The 22,360-nt window shown below is 38.7% G+C and overlaps 1 protein-coding gene across 1 annotated transcript in view; it reads right to left on the bottom strand.

The window, feature by feature from the left end:
- TRPA1 (transient receptor potential cation channel subfamily A member 1) overlaps positions 1-22,360 on the bottom strand; it is a gene marked incomplete at its 5' end in the record, with an annotated part of 43,042 nt that overhangs the window by 5,416 nt on the left and 15,266 nt on the right. Inside the window, 18 exon segments of the mRNA XM_084865030.1 lie at positions 1,956-2,138; positions 2,547-2,676; positions 5,131-5,300; positions 8,049-8,138; positions 10,151-10,313; positions 10,865-10,935; positions 12,226-12,318; positions 12,851-12,910; positions 14,121-14,214; positions 15,935-16,101; positions 16,713-16,752; positions 16,754-16,800; positions 17,008-17,125; positions 18,919-19,083; positions 19,169-19,338; positions 19,450-19,550; positions 19,971-20,070; positions 21,063-21,111. Of these exon segments, the coding sequence (XP_084721156.1) occupies positions 1,956-2,138; positions 2,547-2,676; positions 5,131-5,300; positions 8,049-8,138; positions 10,151-10,313; positions 10,865-10,935; positions 12,226-12,318; positions 12,851-12,910; positions 14,121-14,214; positions 15,935-16,101; positions 16,713-16,752; positions 16,754-16,800; positions 17,008-17,125; positions 18,919-19,083; positions 19,169-19,338; positions 19,450-19,550; positions 19,971-20,070; positions 21,063-21,111 (2,011 nt within the window).

Genomic DNA, 22,360 nt, shown 5'->3' with positions numbered 1-22,360 from the left:
GATCTTACATCAGAGGTACTTGCCTGGCTCTGAAGACATCTAAGCCTGAGTCTGCTGAGCTGTGTGTCCCATAATTTATTAATACAAGTTATAAGCTTGTAAGCCTCACAATTTACTAATTAAAATAAGCAATATATTAATATTAAATATTAATCAAATACTATTAATATTTAATAGTAGCTAACACTAATTGAATGCATATATGTTTTAAATTCTTCATACTAGCTCATTTCAGTCTCACAATAACTTAGGAAGTAGGTTTTATTATTGTCTTCCTCTGATTTGTGTCCTCAAAACTATGGTAACAGACTCCGGTGATTGGGTGGGGTAGCTGGCTAAGAAAGTCTGCCCAGCAGAGATGATGCTTGGCCAGAACGTTGAAAGCTTAAAAAGAGTTAATCAAGGTGGGGGTTTTCCAGGAAACGGAAGAGCAGAACCCAGGAGGCAGGAGGAAAGCCTGGCACACCCAGGGACTGTGCATGCTGCAGCGTGTCTGGATAACACCCGCAGACAGCAGGGAGTTGGGTGAAATCTGGGTCGGATTCAGATCATGAGGATCTTGTGTGTGGAGCTTAAGGACTGAAGCTTTAGAAGTCATAGAAATATAATTGAAAGAGACTGACGGGCCCACTTTTTCATGATCAGGGCATGACTGTGGTGATAATTTGTAGGAAGGATTAGACAGAGAAATGAGATGAGATGGAGGAACTCTTCAGCCTTCGCAGCAGTGGGGATGAGGCACCATGAGGGCGCGAGCTAAGAGGAAGTAGGGGGAAGGGGCAAACGTGTATTTTATGGCAGGAGTGAGGAAAAGGGGCTGGGTAGGTGGAGAATCGGAGTCAGTCTGAGGAAGGAGAACAGTGTCAGTCTTGGCCCTGTGGGTCTGATTTTGCCCTGGGACAAGCAGGTAGTGAAGCTCACTGTGCTGGCCATGCAGATCTGAGGGTGGCACCGACCTGAACTACTGCTAACCCAGGTTCTCCTCTGAGAATGGGCTTCCGAACGGAAGTGAGTCTGAGAGACGAATGTGGGCTTCTTCATTATTCTTAGTTGCCCTCTTTTATTTTTCTATGTCACCAAAATAAAACTGGAGTTGTACCAAGTAAGTGAATCAAAACATTAAGTAGTCTATATTATTATTTTTTCTTTTTGGGAATACTGCCCAGCACAGTCCCTGGTGCATAATCAGGCTCCAAAAATGTGTGTGGACAATGTGCACATTCGAGTAAACTGTAAGGAAAAAACGTGCCCTGTAATGCCGGCTAGGACTCTCCATGGACCTGGGATGCATTCCTGCCTGCACCAGCCAGGGTGCTCGGGGCTGGACAGGTCCTCTGTGGAAAGGCAAGGACATGTCCATATCTGCTGGGGCAGCCAGCCTCTGGCTTTATAGCAGGGGCATCTGAATGTCGCAAATACCTTTCACCCCTCATCCCACACTTAAATCTCTGGTCCATGAGAGATTAAAGAGATGCGTTCTTCCTCCTTCACTCCATGAAGGTCTCTGCCTAACCTTTGCCTTACCCTGCTCCCAGCAACCCCAAAGCAGCACCCACCATTCATCTTTATATCCATATTCTGCCTTGTACTTCTTCATAGCATTTATCACCCCCAAGACATCATGCTGCATACTTATCTGTTTACTGCTTAACTTCATGACTAGTTTATAATCATGTAGGGCTGGGTATTCATCTGTCTTGTTACCTCTGTGTCCCAGCACCTGGGTGAGTGTCTGGATCACTTCGGAGTTTCTTGATAAGCATTTGCCAAGTGAATGCATCTTTGCATCCCGTGGGCCCCACGTTGTGCCCGGCACACACAGGCCTAAGTGAAAGGATGGATTTCACAGGTGTCCCTTTTTCCCTTCTTGGAGGGAGATGGAGGAGGATCCGAACAATTACTGCAAAATGCCTCAAATGATCAAAAAACAGGAAATTCAGGGATACATTACTTACAAGTAAATTCATGAGGACGATTGGAACAAACATTGTGAAGGAAATAAGCTGTATAAAGGACAGAAGTGGATACGCCAGTTCATTTCTCAGAAACGGCTCTAGGAAGGCATCGCGATAATTAATGTCTCCTAGCATCATGCTGAAGGTCTGGATTATGGAAAGCACTGGAGTGCTGAAAGCGTCCTGAGGAGAGACGGGAAGGGAACCATGAAATGCAAAATGCATATAATGAAAAATGGTTCCTGGAGAGCAAAATGATAAAAATCCCATTTAAAATATTTTTAAAGTCATAGGACTACAGCTGCTAAAATACAAGGATAAAAACTACCAATAAACTGATGGCAAAGTCATCAAAATGATCTTTTCTGCACACAAATCATTGTGCATAACACATAAACGTTTTGACAATGGAAAAAAAAAAGTCATGTAATAAAGCAGTGAAAATCATTTGAATGCCACTATATCAGATAAAATGAAAGTATTCAAATATTGTTGTGCTACCATTGATTTTATATACCACTGAGACTTCAGTATAAATATATACCCCCAATATTTACAGCAACAAAATGAACCACAGGCACAGCTCCTCACCTGTATACTGAGGAGGACATAAAAGCTGAGTCCAAAGGCCAAAAGGAGGAAGATAAACACGACTGTGGATCTCAACAAAGTCTTCATAATTACTTCCAACATAACGATGAAAATCCCACAGTTCTCAAATCTAGGAAGATTTGAAAAAATAAAATATTTATTCACTTTTTTTTTCCCAAATGGAACTCCCATTTGACCCAGTAATCCCACTTATAAGAATATATCCCAAGAAATCAGAAACACCGATCAGAAAGAATATATGCACCTCTATGTTCATAGCAGCACAATTCACCATAGCTAAGACCTGGAAGTAGATGAGTGGATTAAAAAACTGTGGTACATCTACACAATGGAATACTACACTGCTGTAAAAAGAAGGAACTCCTACCATTTGCAATAGCATGGATGGCCTAGAGAGCATTATGCTAAGTGAAATAAGCCAGTCAGAGAAATATAAATATCACATTATCTCACTCATTTGTGGAATATAATGAACAACATAAACTGATGAACAAAAATAGTCCAGAGACAGAGAAGCATCTAACAGACTGTCAAACCTCAGAGGGAAGGCAGGGGAAGGTTGGGGGAGGGATAGAGATCAACAAAAGGACATGCATGCATGCATTTAAGCATAACCAATAGACACAGACAGTAGGGGAGTGACGGTGTGTGCTGGGGGAGAGGCAATAGATTATTACACATACATAAATAATACCTTAATCGATAAAGAAAAAAATTTTTAAAAATTTTAAAAAACCTTGCAGGAAAAAAATACATTTATCATTCTTCTGGCCCAGTGTATTTCATTCAGGGTCAATATTTATCATGCATTAGGCACTAGTTTCCACAAATGAGATAACTAAGGCCAGTTACTTTCCAAAATGAGATAATTCATGAAGAGTCAAGTCTTACTTTCAATCCACTCACACTATCTGCCTTTTTTCTTTTCCCTTCTTGTTAATGTTTTATCTTTTGTTGTTTTACCACTTGCCAAATTAGGAGAGAGAAATCATCACTTCCCAGTAGCCAAGATGCTGCTATCAGCTGATGAGGGGATGAGAGAGACGAGTTGTGTGGTGCCTTGGTGGGGAGTGATGAAATGAGCTCACGCTCCTGGAGGCACTGTTGCGGGCACATACATACCCATGCTTCACTCTCCCATCCTGTAGCTCCCTACACTTTCCTGTGTCTCCCCAGCAACCTACATTGTGAAATGTCTGGTTAGATAATGGGTGTCTTCTGATCACAAACTAGTACTTTCCCTTTGACAAGACACCCTGTTAAAAGGGGAGTCACAAGATTTTAAAGCTGAAAGGGACATCAGAGGACGTAGAAGCTCAGTTTCTAGAGACATCCAGGAGCTTGCTCAGGTCACTAATAGTGACAAAGCCAAAGAGTGGCACTGCCTGGACCTGTGTGGATGCCTCTTGCCTTCCAGGTCAGTGCTCTTTCTACCAAATCTAGTCCTTTCCAGGGCTAGGGGGAGTGAGGGGAGGGGGGAGGAGGAGAGGGGGCACGGGGAGCAGGGCTCAGCCCTACTGCACTGTGCTCAGAACAGCAATGCAGACCTATGGTAGACCCGGGGTTGGACTGACTTTGGTAAAATGAGGACATCTGACTTACCAGCTGAGATCTTGGGCAAGTTACTGACTCAGTGCCTCAACTGCTTCTTTTGTAAACTATGAGTAAATAACATTTACCTCTTGTTATTGTAAAGATGGTGTGAAATAACATTTTAAAAAATCCTCACCTGAGGATATGTTTAGAGAGAGACAGAGAGAAAGAGAGATAAACATTGATGGGAGAGAGAAACATACATAGGATTGAACCAGAAACCCAGGCACGTGCCCTGACTGGGAATCAAAACAGCAACCTTTTGGTGTATAGGACGATGCTGCAAAGAACTGAGCCACCTGGCCAGGCTGAAATCACACATTTAACTCCACATTAGCAAGTGTGGGAGGTAGGGGAGCCCGGTCATTCTTTCCCCTCTAGAATTAAGAGTTCCGGGGGTTGACAATTTTCCCTCCTATCACTTTTACTCCCCATACCTAACACTTCCTTTTAATTGTTTTAATCTAAAGTAAATAATTATCAAATGATAAATAAGGCAAAACAAGAATAGCCAATACTTTTATACCCATTTACTCCCACGTTTAATCTAGATTTGACCAGACTGGTAGTTCTTGATTCGAGGTGATTTCCACCCAGAGAATAACTGGCAATTATCTGGAGAAATTTTTTATTGTCACACGGGTAGGGGACAGTTACTACTGGTTTCTAGGAGAGAGAGACCAGAGATGGTACTAAACATCCTACAGTGCATAAGACAGAGCCCCACAACAAAAATTATCTGGTCCCAAATTTCAGTAGTGCCAAGGTTGAGAGATACCTGGTCTAAACTCTGAACTCCAAACCTCCCTCCCCTTTTCCTTAATAATATAAAAGAAATCTTCACAGTTTACAACATTGGAAAAGGAATAAGCCAGCTATATGTTTATGGGATTTATAATAGTTCTCTTTTCATATTAAACATGCCTAAAGGACGTTTAAAGGATATAGAAGTCATTGAATTCAGTTTTACCTCTGAAGATACAGTAAGAAGTTCATCCAATAGCAGTAAATGGCAATTGCTCCGCATTGCCACTGCACGTGAGCTGGTATACTGATGAACAAGGGCGACACGAAAATGATGCTCGTTGTGTAGATAATCCATTCAGTTCCATTGTTATGATCCAATAAGTAATTCCTTTTCTGGGGTTGGAAAGAATGAAGAATTATCCCATGTAGAGATCAAGACATGACATCTTATGGATAGGTATATATTTGTAATGAGCTATAAGAGTTTTTGGCCGAAACCGGTTTGGCTCAATGGATAGAGCGTCGGCTTGGGGACTGAAAGGTCCCGGGTTCGATTGCGGTCAGGGGCATGTACCCTGGTTGCGGGCACATCCCCAGTAGGGGCTGTGCAAGAGGCAGCTGATTGATGACTCTCTCTCATCGATGTTTCTAACTCTCTATCTCTCTCCCTTCCTCTCTGTACAAAATCAATAATATATATATATATATATATATATATATATATATATATATATATATTTTTTTTTTTTTTTTTTTTTTTTTAAAGAGTTTTTGGTTGCAGCTGGGAATTTAGGACCAAGGAGCCAGCTCCTGCCACTCTGAACTGAACTGTGCTCTGAGTCCGTATCATTGTTGGAGGTGGCCCAGCCTCTTCTATTGACCAGGCACCTAGGCAGTCTGATGCCTCTACAAGTTTCTGGGCTTTCCCCATAGAGTCCACTCCATCTTAAGGAAAACTCTTGTGGTGGAGGGATGCAGGTTGGCTTCATAATTCCTTTCTGCCTGTATATAGACATGCATGTGGAATTCCTAGGATACAAAGCAACTAATTCTGATTCTAAGGTGTTTTGAGACCTGTGCTAAGACTAAAATACCATGCCGATTTGGTGTATTTTCTAAATATTCTTAAAGATGTCATGTAGAATAGGCCATTATCAATAAGAAAATGTGGAGACCAAATCTGTAGTTTTCATGTCTGAAAATGGCAAGAGATATTACATAATATGCCCTAAATAATTTAACATACAATAGAGAAATACAGTCTAACTCTCAAAATTGTGACAATTTCCTGAAACTATGTACATACATAGCAAGGATATTCTTTACCACCAGTCCTTTTCAACATTGTACTTTAAAAGTACAATAAGACAGAAAATAATATGTATTTAGAGTGGGATGAGAAAATTGAATTGTCTTTGTTTGTAGATGACATGATCATCTATGTAGAAAATACAAGATACTTGACAAAAACTTCTAGATCTAATAAATTATAGCAAAGTTGCAGGATACGGATTACTATGCAAATCTCAATTTCTTTCCTAAATACCAGCAATGAACAAGTGGAACTGGAAATAAAAAACACAATATTATTTACATTAGCACTCCCAAAAATGAAATACTTAGGTATAAACCTAATAAAACATATATATCTATATGAAGAAAACTTCAAAACTCTGATAAATGAAATTTAAGAACTAAATAAATGGAGAGGCATTCCATAGTAATGAATAGGAAGACTCAATATTATAAGACTAGAGGGGTCCCTCTGCCTGGCCTCTCCCATCTCTTAATCTGAGACCCTTTGGGGGATGTCAGACTGCTAGTTTCCGACCAATCCCCGCAAGCCAAGGTGAGAGATCCACTGGTGCACGAATCCATGTACAGGCCTCTAGTATGCATATAAGATCTTTGGTTAATCTCTTCCTGCCTTACCGCTTTTCCCTCCCCTCTGAGATTCATCAGTCTGTTCCATGTTTCCATGTCTGTGCATTGAGCCCCCAGTAGTCAGTGTGCATCATAGCTACCAGTTACTTAGGCTTTTATATACACTGAATGGCCAGATTATTATGATCTCTAAATGCATAATAAACTGGCCACTCAATATATATCCGATATAATAAAAGGCTAATATGCAAATTGTCCCCTCAACCAGGAATTCGATCAGCAGGCAAGCTGGCCAACCACCCATGTCCCTTTGGCCAGGCTGGCCAGACCTCACCCATGCACAAATTCATGCACCAGACCTCCACCCCCAGAGTTCTCCTTAAGATGGAGTGGACTCTATGAGGAAAGCCCAGAAACGTATAGAGGCATTCAGAGATCATAATAATATGGCCACTCAGTGTATCTAGATAAAAGTACTTGGCAACGTATATAAAAAACAAATCCAAAGCACTATTATCATCATGAAAATACTCAGGTGCTCATATTACATAGTGAGGTACATTTCCATAGAAAATGAGGTATTGTGTAAAAGATATAAAACACAGAAAGTAACATGCTCAAAAAGTATACCCCAAAAATGAATACTAAAAGACTGATGCCATTTATCAACCCAAGTATGGGCCTACAGGGAATTTACATAATCCTTGTATCTGATTTGTACTTGGTTCATCCATTTTAAAAAGTAGAGTAGAAAGTAAAAGTATGCTAAAAATTTCCCCAATTTTATTATAATTTGAAATTTTATTCAATAAAGTATTCCTTTTTAAAAAAGGAATAAAAAACAAAACACATTTGCAATAGAGTCTTGGCCCAAGTAAGCTCTTTATAAAGTTACATTCAAAATTATTAAATTCAAATCTCACTTTTATGTCAGCAGAATATTAAGTCGCTATCAGAGAAAACACAGAAAAGTCATGTATAGCCAGACAGACCCACATGGACTTGTCAGTTTGGACCAACTTGGCTTCAGGTGTGTCAACAGACACTGTCCAGGGCTTGGAGTGTATCTAACACTTCACAATTTCTACATCTGGAGAAGTTTATCTTTGATGTTTCCAATCTATACATTTGTCCAGGTATATGATTTTGTTCTGACATTGAAATATTTATTCTGCATATTAAAATATTTACTAAATTAATTTGCATTCTGCATATTAAAATATTTCCAATTTTAGAGATACAAAATGTATTGTTTACCTGTTGGAAAATTTGGACCAGTTCTTTGCAATATCCAAATAAGCTTGATAAAAAAACTAAAATCATACAAACTTTTATAGGATATGAGTCCTGAAATAAAAAAAGAATAATATAAGCACTTACAAGGGCATACATTAAAACAACACAGATTTCTTGTTTTAAAAATATATTTTATTGATTTTTTTACAGAGAGGCAAGGAAAGAGATAGAGTTAGAAACATTGATGAGAGAGAAACATCGATCAACTGCCTCTGGCACACCCTCTACTGGGGATGTGCCTGCAACCAAGCTACATGCCCTTGACTGGAATCGAACCTGGGATCTTTCAGTCCCCAGGCCGACACTCTATCCACTGAGCCATACGGGTCAGGGCGCAAATTTCTTAATAATTATCACTATTAAATATTTACTTTGTTAGCCTTTTGCTTTATTTCTATATACTATCCATATTTGCTTTAAACAGAAAATTACTGTGATGCCAATATAAAGAAGACACGTAGTCATTTTGTAAGTCCTAAGACAGGTTCAGAAATTGCCAATGGAATTCCAAAGAAATATGAACCTATGCAAAAAATTGTTTTACTCTGATAAAATGTACATAATATAAAATTAATCATTTTGAAAGTTTTATATTTCACCTGTACATTTAAATTTTAAAATGTACACTTCTGCTGAAACCAGTTTGGCTCAGTGGTAGAGCATCGGTCTGTGGACTGAAAGGTCCCAGGTTCGATTCTGGTCAGAGGCATGTACGTTGGTTGCAGGCACATCCCCAATAGGGGATGTGCAAGAGGCAGCTGGTCGATGTTTCTCTCTCATCAACGTTTCTAGCTCTCTATCTCTCTCCCTTCCTTTCTGTAAAAAATCAATAAAATATTTAAAAAAAAAAAAAAAAAAAGAAAGAAAGAAAGAAAGAAAGAAAAGAAAAGATGAAAGAAAGAAAGAAAGAAAGAAAGAAAGAAAAGAAAAGAAAAGAAAAGAAAAGAAAAGAAAAGAAAAGAAAAGAAAAGAAAAGAAAAGAAAAGATAGAAAGAATGGCCCTTCATGGTCACAGGAAAAAAATTCTTGGAAGAAATTTTTTTTTTAAATGTATACACTTCTGTGGCATTAAGTACAATCACAGTGTTATACACCATCATCATCATTTAGTTCCATAACTTCATCACCCCAAATAAAAACCCTGTACCCACTAAGCACTACTCCCCTCTACTCACAATCCCTGGCAGCCACAAATCTGCTTTCTTGGACACCAATTTTAAAGTTTTCTATTTCAGCATTCAAGCTAGGATCTAATACATGTAAATTCCTTTAAATTAATTTATAAACTCATTTATTGACCCATTTATTTTTTTCCTAAAGTCCTTTTCACTTCACAAAGGACTTTAGGAGAAACTGTTAGCATATATTAATTCCATAGGCTATTCATATATGCTATCAGTTTCTCCTAAAGTTTCTATAATAATAAAAGTGTAATATGTTAATTAGACTGGACGACCTTCCAGATGAAGCCAGGGCTGTGAGGGAAGTCCAGGTCCCAAGTGCCAGAGGGAAGCCAGTGCAGGCAGCCAGGGGAAGGAAGTCCTACTCTTGCACAAATTTTGTGCATCAGGCCTCTAGTCTTAGCTAATAATAGAGAAACATGTAAATTGACTGTACCCCTCTATGCCACCAGCCAATCAAAAGTGGTATGCAAATTAACCCAACAAAGATGGTGGTTAATTTGATTACACAGGTGCCAAATGATGGGGGTGGGACACTTGTGTCATCACCACAGGTGTTCTGTACCATCCCAGTGTCTCAGGGCCTCTGGGCAGCATGGGAAGGCAGGGCCTGAGCAGAAAGAGATGGCTCCCGGAGGGGGAAGAGGCAGCTCCAGGGCCTGAATGGAAAGGGGCTGGGCTGGAGTGGAAAGGAGGTGCTGGCAGCCAAGGAAAGGAAAGCTCATTCTAGCCTGAATTTTCATGCATCGGGATTCTAGTTTTAATCATAAAAATCCTGGCATTTCAAACTTCTAATGGGGATAATATTCTTAAGAAAAAAACACACTTTTTAATAAGTTTTTCTTTTAAAAGTTTGAAATATGAAAATAAATGAAAAAATACCTTGGTGTCTAATATTTCTAAACTATCACTAGTTTCATTGATGATTCCAGTTGAGTTGAAAGCCATACCTGGCTTTATACTGACAACAAGAAAGGTCATAGGCAGGAGACCAAGGCAATAAGATCCTAGGTTCATAAGATGGGCTCTAAACCCATAAGCCAACCTACAAAAAGAAAAACAAAAAAATAGTAAACCATAATTGAGGAATTTTAACAAAAATATTTCCTTAAGATACCATGGGAAAAGTAGTTATGATCTCTCTTAGAGATGTATTTGGTAAATCCACTGAACTTTAGAACCAAGAAGATCTTCGAATTCATTTTTTAATTTTCAAAAAAGGAATCACAACTTCCCAGTAAGCCATGAGTTACTTAAAAATCTCTCACCAACTAATGGAAGAGCAGCGACATGACATTAGCACATATCTACTGATTCCATATTGGCTCTTTCCAGGAACACACCCCTCACCTCATTCAATTCCACTAAACTGCAGGATCCAGGAATTCCTCTCATTGTCTTATATAGTGACTTCTCCCCACCCTAAAATATGTCATTTAATGTAAAAAATAAACAGCATCATCATTTTAATACCAAAACATGCCTTCAAAACATTCTTTTTCAAACATGAAAATGCCATTTAAACATAACTATTTAGAAGATTTTTAATAAAATTAATGGAGATATTATTCAAAAGAAATACTACCTAATACCCACCATTTCATAAGTAAATATTCTTTGCACACAGGATGATTAAGAAGCTCTATGCGGTTATGGTGTACCATTGTCTGAGAAATAAGAAAAAATACATAAAAATACAACCATATGAAGCAATCAAGTATAAACTAAGCTTCTTGTTTGCTGGTTTTATAAATTTATCTGATATTACAAAAGTAACAACTATTTTTTTGAGAAAATTTCAGAAACCAAAGTTCTATCAAGAATATATTTAAAACACACACACACACGCGCTCACGCGCTAGACAGAAACATTTTATACAGGTGCAAGTATTTGATTCAGTTTGTCTATTTCCCTTTGTCACTAGTCGAAGAAATCAGCTTTTCAATCTTATACAAGTTACAACTGCAAAGGACATTTAAGATAAATAAGCAAAAGCTACACTCTTGGTCTTACTTTGAAGAAACCCAGGCTTATCTTTCTGGAAGCATTTTAAATAGTAAAGTACATATAACAGTGGTTAAATCAGCCTGTATTTTATAAGTTTTCGTGAGTTATTGGAACTACTAATATCCATCTCAAAATTAATGTTTAATTGTTCAATGAATTCATAGAGGAAGTGATGTCAGCAAGAGGATGGAAGAGGAAGCCCCAGAGCCTCCTTCACCCACTGAGACAGGAGCCGGCAATTTAACAACAACACACGGACCAACAGTGAGTAGCCATGTCCTTTCACACCAGGAGCTCATCACATACCTGGCACCTGCTTCCTGTGCAGTTACCTGACTCTGAGACCCTGGTTTAGACTGAAGTAGATCAGCCTCATGGCTTTTATTGCCTCACCTGCTAGAAATGTGCAAGAACTCTTTGGAATAAGAACTGGTTTAGAACAAGTCTCTCGGGGAAATTTGGGTCCACATTGAGCATTTAGGGCTTGCTCTCTGATTGCATTTACTCTTCCAGAAGGATCTAAGAGCTTCTGAAAGCTGGAACTTACCGAGGGGCCAGTGGTCAGCTGAACTTGGAAGCTATGACTGTTAAATGTAATTACCCACAATTTCCTCTGATTTACACTGGAGCAAACTCTTAAACATGTGTCTGTAGTTGAACAGCCTATGTTGTCCCTGGTGTATTAGATTCTGGGTTGGGACAGGTTTAACATGACCATGAGGATGAAAGTGATCAAGAGTGTGGAACTTGAAGGAGACCAAATTATAGCAATTGTGGAAAGTTATTACTTTTTTTCTTCTTTTTTCTAAAAATAAAGGTTGGGGCCACATGACAGTCATACATAAAACTATAAATCTGGAATTCTCTCCAGGTCCCTTCCTGAAGTATAACACCAAAACATTGCAGAGCCCATGTAGAAATTACCTGGATAATGAAAAGCTGGACTTACATTGATGATTGGGAGAGGCTCATAGGTCACATCCTGTGCATTTTTCCCCTTGAATTCTAATGGACATTGAAGATACCTGAAATTATACTCAATCTATAGGAGATAAAATTTTTAAAAGTTTTAGTCTAGTATAGACCCACAACTGTTCTTGACAAATCACAAGCCTACAATTCTGCTGAAAATTGATTCAAATAAAAGTTGAGTCATGTCATCTGAATAAAAGTAAATTAACTTACTGCATATTTCTTTCAAAAAATAAATATCCTAGGAAGCTGTTATTCAATTGATTTTTAAATCATAGTCATTGATTTTTAACTCATAGTCATAGTCACTTACACCCTTTAGAATTGAATTCTTCAGGCAATACTGTACAAGAAAATAGAAGACTAGAAGTAACTCTAAATAATGCTATTTAAAAAATTAAAATATAAAATATTTATATTCCTTAGAACCCCGATGAGGGTCTAAGAGATAAATTATCTCATAAGTAGGTAATAGAGTAATCTGACAAATGAACATAATAATTACCACCTTTTGAGATTGGGGAACTCTACTAATCCTTTTAATATTCTTTAAAGAATTATAATGAAATAAACGTCAAATGGTTACTGTAAAAGAAGCTTACGTGGTAGTCTCGGCAGGATTTGTCTTCCGTGGAGGGCGTCATGCAGCAATCTAAAAGCACCTGTGGGAGGAAAAGTGGCTAAGATACTGGACAGAAGAGTACATAGGAGACAGGATTTGATTCCATTTCTAAAACAATACCTGAGACATCCCTTCTTTTGCTTCTTGCACCTCCAAGATAAACTATAACCCATGCCATTCAGGAGCCAATTTAAAAAAATAAAATATTAACTACTGCACACCTGAGAAATAAAAGTGATTCAGTAAAATACCATCCACTTTGAGAAGCAAAGTACATTTACTAAAATGTAAGAAATTTTCCCCTGGTTTTGCCTAAGATTTGGCATCTTTCTGGGCTTCTAGAGAAGATGTAGATACATAAGGATTCCTTTGCCCAGCACCTTGTAGTGATCATTTCTTCCCCCTAATCAGCTTCCAGTGGAGCCCTGGGGTCTTTCTCTGGCCGAAGTCCCATCTGCATTGCTGGAGCCTGATACTGATACTGTGTTTGCTTCTGTACCTTGCTCGCTAAGCACCGGGATTGATTAGATTCTTCTAGAGCAATCTGGCCAGGGCAAGGGCGATAATGATACAAAGAGAAATACTGCAGGCTCTCCAGATGCTTCTTTTTTACTCTTCACAATTTGGATAGAGGTATATACTAGTATAGAGAAATATCACTCTACCACCAGGGAATCAATTGCACAAGGACAATATGTGGCAACTAACACGAGGCATTAGAACTGAATATACAAAAGGAGGAGGCGGGAGTGAGAGGCGGGAGGGTGTTTGCCCAAAAGAGCAGCTGCTGCATTGGCCCAGTGATTCCTGCCTTGTGTGCAGGGAGGCCTAGTCACCAGATCTGATTTTTACAGGAAGCCAGATATCTAAATATTTAAGGTGGGGCCTCTGAGTTTTAAATGTTATCCACTAATGCAAATTTGAAACAATAACATGCATTCCAGTAAAAACATCTAGAGGATTTGTTCAGCCAGCAATTGCCATTAGTAATCTCTGCTCTAGACTTGGACTATTTGAATAAAAAGTTCTGTTGCCCATATTTTCTGTGTTCCACATAACTAATAGGATTCTTTAATTCAAATAGGTCCTAAATATTTGTTGGCCAACTTCCTTTATGTACTATGGGAAACTAGAAACTTTTTTAAAAGATGGAAATTGCTACTATTTAGGTTGTGATTACAACAGCAAATCCTCACATTATATTTTATGCCAAGCATATACCCAGACGGAGTTTTGTTTGGAGAGCTTACTTTCATGCACTCGGGAAGGTATTCTACCATTTCCATGACTGGACATCTGTTGCTTGGAGAATTATGACTGAAAACCCTAAGACATTCATCCCATCTGTAAAACAAAATAACACAAAACACAAGTCTTAATTCTTTTGTTCGGCACAACCACAAATCTTCCAATTGATACTCAAGCCTGTATCTTTATGAGAAACCTGAATTGGTTCCAATGGAACCAATATTTGAACCAACATGAATCTATGAATAGGATCTTTGTCTATTAATGGGAATTAGAAATGTGGGCAAATTCCAAGATGGTTGTTATCATTGCTTTTCTCTTTCTCTAAATGCCTTCTAGAGAAGGTAGGCTTTTGCCTTCTTTTCCTCCTGAGATCATAAATTGGTCATGTTGGGTAGAGATATTCATACATTCACATACATGGGAGAGCAACAAGAGTACTGGGCTCAGGATATTTAACATCTAATCCATTTATTCATCATGTATTGAGTTAAACTACAAAGTAACATGGGTCAAGGATATTAACAAGCAGAGTCCTGCCAGAACTCTGCAGAGTCTCACCCATTCTTTCTTTCCATCCAGTTAGATGGGATAAGATATTTATGATACCAAAAAGGAAATATATCTAGGACAGGAAGTAAAGAAGAGCCAATAAGTTACCTCCCAGAGCCAATCTATGTCATAGGAGACTAGTTCTAAAAACTACTCAGATTTTCTGTTAACCTTATCAGCAACTCCATCTATCTGCACCATCAGTAGAAAACTTCAAGTTGCACACTTGTGTTGATGGGTGCTTCAGAAGAATGATCAGCCAGGGATCTCGAGGATGTCCCATGCTCATGGACAAAGGCCTTATCTGCCTGGACCGTGAGATAGTTCACCTCTGTGTCCACTAGTGGGTGACACTGGCCCTTGTGATTATATAGAAAAACTTCAGCACCGGAAGTGGGACAACCACTCTCCAACTTCATTATAAAAGCTCCTGGGAATCTGGTTCAAAAACCCACTGCCACAAAAGACCAGGAGTTAAGGTAGATTCATAAGATGGCACTGGTCACAACAACTTGGAGAATATTTCACCAACATCCAGTTTTGGAGGTTCTGTTGGCAGGAGAGTATCAGGGAAGTACACAATAGGGCAGGGCAGAGCCAGCCTGACCGTGACAAGGGTGCAGACACTGCAATGCCTGAACTCCCGAGTCTCCCAAGACAGCCATGAAGGCGGTCCAAGCTCCAGATACGTCAAACAAAATGTCTGCCGTCACCCAAAGAGTTCATTAAACGTAATGTAAGTGGCCGATGTTCTCAGTGGTTATAGCAGAGGGTCTGCAAGGTATAAAAGGCCCACAAAATCATTTGGTCTGGCCATGCCAAGATGTTAGCAGCGAGTTAATTAAATGTTGGATACTTTTGTATGGCCTGAGAATATGATAAACATCTAAATGACCATTAACAGAAAAAAGGTTTCCCACCCCTGGGTTAGAGCGTCAACCTGAGCACCAAAGAGTCGTGAGTTCGATTTCTGATCAAGGGCACGTACCTGGGTTGCAGGTTTGATACCCAGCCCAGTCAGGGCTCTCATGCAGTAGGAAACCAATCAATGAATCTCTCTCACATCTATGTTTCTTTCTCTCTTTTCCCCCTCCCTCCCTTCCACTCTGTCTAAAAATCAATGGAAAAATATCCTCAGGTAAGGATTAACAACAACAAAAATGTTGATTAACAGCTGAAGCTTATTCTCTTTCTGTTTCCTCTCAGGCTGTGAACTATCCCTCATGCTGGGGACACTCAGGCCATGGGCAGGAAGACAGCACACCTTCGGTTCCTGATGGTCATCAGAACCACCTCCTTCCTCTTGTTGTGAATGGCCAGGTGCAGAAAGGAGGCCTGCTGCCGGTTCAGCAGGATGTCCGCGCCGTAGCTCAGGAGGATGGCGGCAGCCTTGGCGTGGCCTTCCCTTGCAGCCAAGTGCAGCGCCGTGTTCTTTTAGAGGAAATAGAACAGAAACAGGACGATGACAGTGGCTCATTGCCCCTTGGCTATTTTACTGCCATGTTTCTCTGTTGAACTGCTTAAAAGAAATTAGTAACAAAACTAACCATTCAATACCAAAAATGCATACAATTTAAAACTGGTGTTCAGAATCGATCCTTAAAATATCGAGTTTATAGTTCAAGCATGGCACGTGTGTGGGGAGAAGGGGTGGGGTGTATGCGAATTCCAAGTGGTTGTTTTGCCTTGTTTTTTGCAGTGGAATAACTCCAGGAGGATCGAGGACAAGCTATCGGGGTGAGGATGCTTCAATGAACACAGAAGAAAATACCTCTGAGAGATTTATCATTTCGTAGAGCAGTGGTTCCCAGATTTTGGACTTTCACAGGCTTGTAAATTTATTTTTAAGTCAGAGCTTCTATAAGGGTACCAATCTTTTGTTATGCCACTTAAAGACATTTTTAGAAAGTAATGGCAATTTTCTATCATTTCATGAAAGAATTTAGATCCAATACTTAACCTCACACAAAGGAGGAAGAACATCTTAGTAGAATAAAGTATAGTCCTTCAAATCAAATACACTTAGTTTTATGAAGACTTACCCCTTGCCTCTTCATTTTTCTCAGTTCACCAGAGTGGTGGAAACTTTATCATCAGTCCACACAGACCCTTAAGCCGATTTCTGTGAAACTGAAGATGTGTCCTCCACACACACCCCTCAGCATTCTCCATATTCTGTTCCCCTTTCACACGTTCCTCTCTAAGGGTCAGCATAGGAAGAGCCCAATAAAAGGCTCTGAACAGGGCAAGGAAAGGTGGCTAAGAAGACTTCCTTACAATTTTTGAAGTTTCTTATACGCAAAGATTCTGGGTAGGTATGAAGAACACAGTACATACCCCATCTTCATCAACCTGATCAGTTGTGCACCTCAAATTAGTGTCAAGAATGACCTTCATGGTCTGAGTGTACCCGCCCAAGGAAGCATGATGCAAAGCAGTCCAGCCACTGTGGTCACTGTTTAAAGAGAGAAGAAAAGACGTGTGCCTTCCTCTTACAGCTGAAACATGGGCAACACACCACCCATTTGAAAGGTAGGTCTTATCACACAAAAAAAAGCAATCTAAGTTCTAAGGAACTAAATATTTATTACATCTTTATAACAAATGAGCTCATTTCAAGCCTAATGAATGGTATTAAATCACCTATAATGTGATTGAAACTTTTTTTAATTTAGCAGATTAAAATATAAAAGTATATCAGCATAGTATCAGAAACTTGGGGGCCCATGAAACTAGAGTTAGTATGTCTGTATCATACTTATTTATCCCAAGGCTGTAACGTACTTATACACATGACTTTAAATATTGTATCTTCTTCCATTGAGCATTATATCAAATATCTCTGTTATTAGTCTTCATGGCCACTAGTTATTACTACTACTAATGATAATAATATCATCATCTCATAAACATGACTATAAGATACTTAACTTAGTGCCACTTAGTTTACTAAATGTTCAGGTTCAAAGGGATCTTTTTTCTGTGCTCTTAAAGATGTTTGCTTAATCCCTTTGTTGTTTTTTATGTGTGTATGTTTAAATTTAGTTTATTGATTACCGAGAGAGGATTGGAGAGGGAGAGAGAGAGAGACACATCAATGATAAGAGAGAATCATGGATTGGCTGCCTCCTGCACGACCCCGACTTGGGAATGAGCCCACAACCCAGGCATGTGCCCTGACCAGGAATTACACTGTAACCTCCTGGTTCATAGGTTGACGCTCAACCACTGAGCCATGCTGGCTGGGCCTTACTTAATCCCTTTGGAAAATATTTGTCTTTTCTCACAGAAATTTAGTATTAAATACAATGAAGGTTGACATTTTCCCAAATTATATATAGGAAAAAAGTGTTAGATCCTGACACAATTTAATTTCAATGCCAGTGAGCAACTGTGTGAGGGTGCAAGAGCCACTGCGCTATTTCAGTGATGATGTAATTAAGAAACCAGTCTCTGGCTGGGCCCACTGGGGACCCCTCTGCAGGTCCCTGCCTGGTGTTCCCATGGAAGCAGGAAGGAACTGAGCAGAGCATGCAGTTCCCAGCTGCATCATGACGATGCTGGGATTGACAGTCTGATCAAGAAATGGAGTTTTGAACATTAGCTTAATGAGCTCTTTGCTCAGTCACCTGAGTGACATCAGCTAGCTCATCATATGTTTATAAAACTTTTCTGGGTTTTTTTCCCTTTTACAAAGATGTCATTTAATTATGGTACTCTTTATTATGCATAATTACTTTAATTTGATTTTGCTTCTTGTGTGAGAGTTAAGTATAATGAAATTCAGGGGTATTTTATATCTCATGTTGTGGTTTAAAGGGCACTTTTTATTTTACCATTCATCAGATGGAATGAAAAGTAGAGTCTTAGCATTTGTATGGGGTGTGCATACATGTACACACACAGTTTTGTACCTGCATTAAAAGATGGTAGCATGATGATGAAGTAAAATATGAGGAACTGTATTATAAAGCTCCTGGGAGCCACTCTGCACAAAGCCATTTATTCTGTGACCCTGAACCTCAAACTCTGTAAATCTCAGTATCTTGATTCATCAGTTGGCAATACCATTGACTTCTCTTTCAATATTTCAGAGGTTGCATATGTTTCAAGGAGTAAATTAGATAAAAGTACATAGGGAGATAGAAAGTTAGGTACCATCGTTAAAAATAAAATAGAGAAAAAGCCTGGAAATGGCTAGCTAGTTTAAAAGAATACTATGTAAATATTCTAATCACATATCCTCACCTGAGAAATAAGGCACCTTTTTTCAGAAGAAGTTGGACAACTTTGTCATGCCCATTTTTCGCAGCCAGGTGGAGAGGAGTCATTCCATGAAGGTCACCTTCATTCAAAAGCCTTGTATCGCTCATGTCTCGCAGGAGCCTCTGACAGGTATTGATACGCCCATAACTTGAAAAAATTAGGTTTCATATGTTCAAAGTAAATATCACACAAAAAGATGACAGGCTCATATGTCACATCAACAGACCCTTACCTGGCTGCAAAATGTAGGGGTGATTGTTTATCTTTGCTTTTGGAATGAATGGACACATTGAAGCCAAGTAGGTTATTTACAGAGACAGGGACCCCCTGTCTACATGCGTAATGTAGAGGAGTACACCCATCGTTGTCTTCATCCATTACCAGCTCTTTAATGTGTTGCATCTATGGGAAAAAAATCAGCCTTCATAATAATAAAAATCATAAGCAAAACCACTTTACTCTCTGCTGAACCCAACTCACTTTCTGGGAATACATACATAAATTATATATTACCTGCATAAACTCAGGTTGCACATTTCTTAATCCATAAGGTTGCTGTACAGTCAAATGCAAGAAATTACGTCCAAGATGATCTTTTATGTCTACTTGGGCACCTGAAAAAGTACAATATAAATATTACTTCTGTTCATTTATTTAAATCATGGCCTATGGTGGAGTTTTAATTTAAGAAAACAAAAAGAGTCGAAACTGGTTTGGCTCAGTGGATAGAGCGTTGGCCTGCGGACTGAAAGGTCCCCGGTTTGATTGCATAAAATTTAACCATTGAGAGAATATAGATAAAATGTTCAGCAAAATGCCTGGGACATGATAATTGCTGTATAACTATTATCTATGAGTGTTCTGAAATAATCTATTTAAGTATTGATCCCTGACTGCACTGAATATTATTCTAGTCATGGGAAATATTCTATTTATCTTTGTATTCAAGCATCTGGCCTGATGCCTGGCCCACACTAAACATTTAACCAAAATGAGTGGCAGTTCCAAAGGTTTGGTCTGGTCCCTCATGGTACCTTTAGAGAGAAGCAGATTTACAACGTTCCAAGATGCAGAAGCCGTCGCTAGTAACAGGGGAGAGCGTCCTTCAGAATCAGTGCTATTAATATCTGCTCCCTAAAATAAGACAGTCATTCAACAAAAACCTCATGCACCGACAAGTCAGCTTACATTACAACCTGTAAGTAATATTCATTCATCAGGTTAGAGTGCCCACAATATGGCCAGCACCCAACTGTTTGAAATTTCTCTTTAATTCATATGTTGCAACATCGGAAATCAAGGCATTCTTTTATCATTTCGGCAACAAAAATTACACTCACATGTTAATCTATTAACTGATACCTGTATTACATCTATGTTACTACTTACACCGCAAAAATAAAATCCTTTGACAATAGTTGAGTTCTCACTTTAAGATTTTTAAATGTCCATAACAAAAACAATCTTCCACATTTATTGCATACATGATTTAAAAATACAAGTGTTCACTTTTTTAAAAGTCTCCTTCATCTGAAATAGATGTTAACTATCACCATAACTAGAGTTGCTATTGACAACTAATACATGTTAAACACTACAAAGGTAACTATATTTGTTGCTGATATGGTAGGACTTAAATAAATACATCATATATTCATCTGTTAAAATTTAACCCACAGTTAATTCCCCAGTTTTTCATTACCTGAGAGGCAGCACTGAGGCAGCTGGGGTGGAAGCTTACAGCGAGTGGTGAAGTGGCCAGTGCTGCCACCTCCCCCCTTTTCCCCACCCCCCCAAAGCCTCCCAACCTGAAGAAGGGTCAGCGGAGTGGCCAAACCTGCTACTCAGAAGCTTTTCTCGCCATGTATCCACCCACTCCCCACACTAAACACACTGACACTGGCATCAGAATACTCTTGGGTTCTTCTAACTTCATGGTGGTGACATTTGGCTGTTATGTATTCATGGGTAATAAATACACTCTACCTGCACATGTGTCAAACATCTTTTTGTAAACTTTTTGCTAATAAGCAAGAAATTAAAATTTGGTTTATTTTTTAAAACTCATACTATGTGATTATATGATTTTCAACTGTAAATAGTAATACAAACAACTGAGTACTTACCACTGAAATTAAGTACTCTGCTAGTTCATAGTGATCAAATAATGAGGCCCTGCAAAAGGAGAATTATAAGCATATCCCACTACTATCGATACAAAATAAAGCTACTAAACTCAGAAAGTCATTGTAAATGATCATTTTATAACATGACAAAATGCTAGAAAATTTAAGAAACTTTCAAAATCTATAATTGGTTCTGATTAGGATACTATTTTCAATGTAATAATAATAGAGCAACATCAAATACATTGCATGATTTTCTTCCCCATTTTTTCATAAACCTGTGTTCTCCGTGTAAAACCATCATGAAGGTGTTCTGAAGTGAGTGGTGACATCTGTCCTAAGAGCTTAAAGTAAAAGAACTGGTTATTACCACTGTTGACCCCGGAGAATAACAAGAGTTCATGCACCTAAAATTCATCTGCAGGATTCAAACTGCCCCCTCTTCAGCAAAAGTTAACAAGGCAGGGTTAGCTGTCCTGAGGTTTTATGAAGCCAAAATAATTACGGTGAGAATTGAAATCATTTTGGTATTGTAAGGATAATATTAATAAAGCAAATGAAAGTTTTCAATCTATATCAAAGCACCATAACAAATGTCAATGACTTAAAACTTTGTTTCCTATGGCAAAGCTTACTTCCTTGTTCCTGTTCAAGATTACCTTAGCTATACTTAGTCCGTTGTATAAAAGTCTCAGAATCTGCTTGCTAGTTTTAACCCAAGATTTACAAGAGGTTGTATTTTATCTAAACTATATCAAATGTATTTAGTAATTTTAATAATTAATGACATCAAGACCTTATTTTGTTTGTTTTTCTCTCTCCCCAGTCCACAGCATTGCTATTCCAAGTGTGGGCTGCAGACCAGCAATATTGGGTGCATCCGAGAGTCCATTAGAAACAAAAATTCTCACTAGTTCTGGATGCTGAGGCTGGGAGAGGTCAGATGACTTGCCAAAGGTTACACAGCCAGGTGACCCCAAAGCTCACTCTTTCAGCCAGAACAAGCCACTGCCTTTGAACCACAGAAATAATAAAATGCTAAAAAAAAAAAAAAATGTTAAGAATCTTTCAAAATCTGTAATTGGTTCTGATGGGGGCATTTTCTGTTATTTTAATCTGCTTATTTTAACATAACTGGTTAGTCCTTTAAATTTCTGAAAATCTTAAATAACATTATTTTCAGATTACCATATAATTCCTATTTCCTTGGTAATAGTCTTCAAAAGTTTTCTTTTACACTGGGGAATTTTAGATAATAAACTCATCCAAAGTGAGAGTTCCTTGGAGTTCCTTTCTAT

This window comes from Pipistrellus hanaki, assembly GCF_964339955.1.
Source record: "Pipistrellus hanaki genome assembly, chromosome: 17".
Classification (NCBI taxonomy): Eukaryota; Metazoa; Chordata; class Mammalia; order Chiroptera; family Vespertilionidae; genus Pipistrellus; species Pipistrellus hanaki.
Note: the sequence above shows the minus strand (reverse complement) of the source record. Positions and strands in the feature narration are given on the sequence as shown.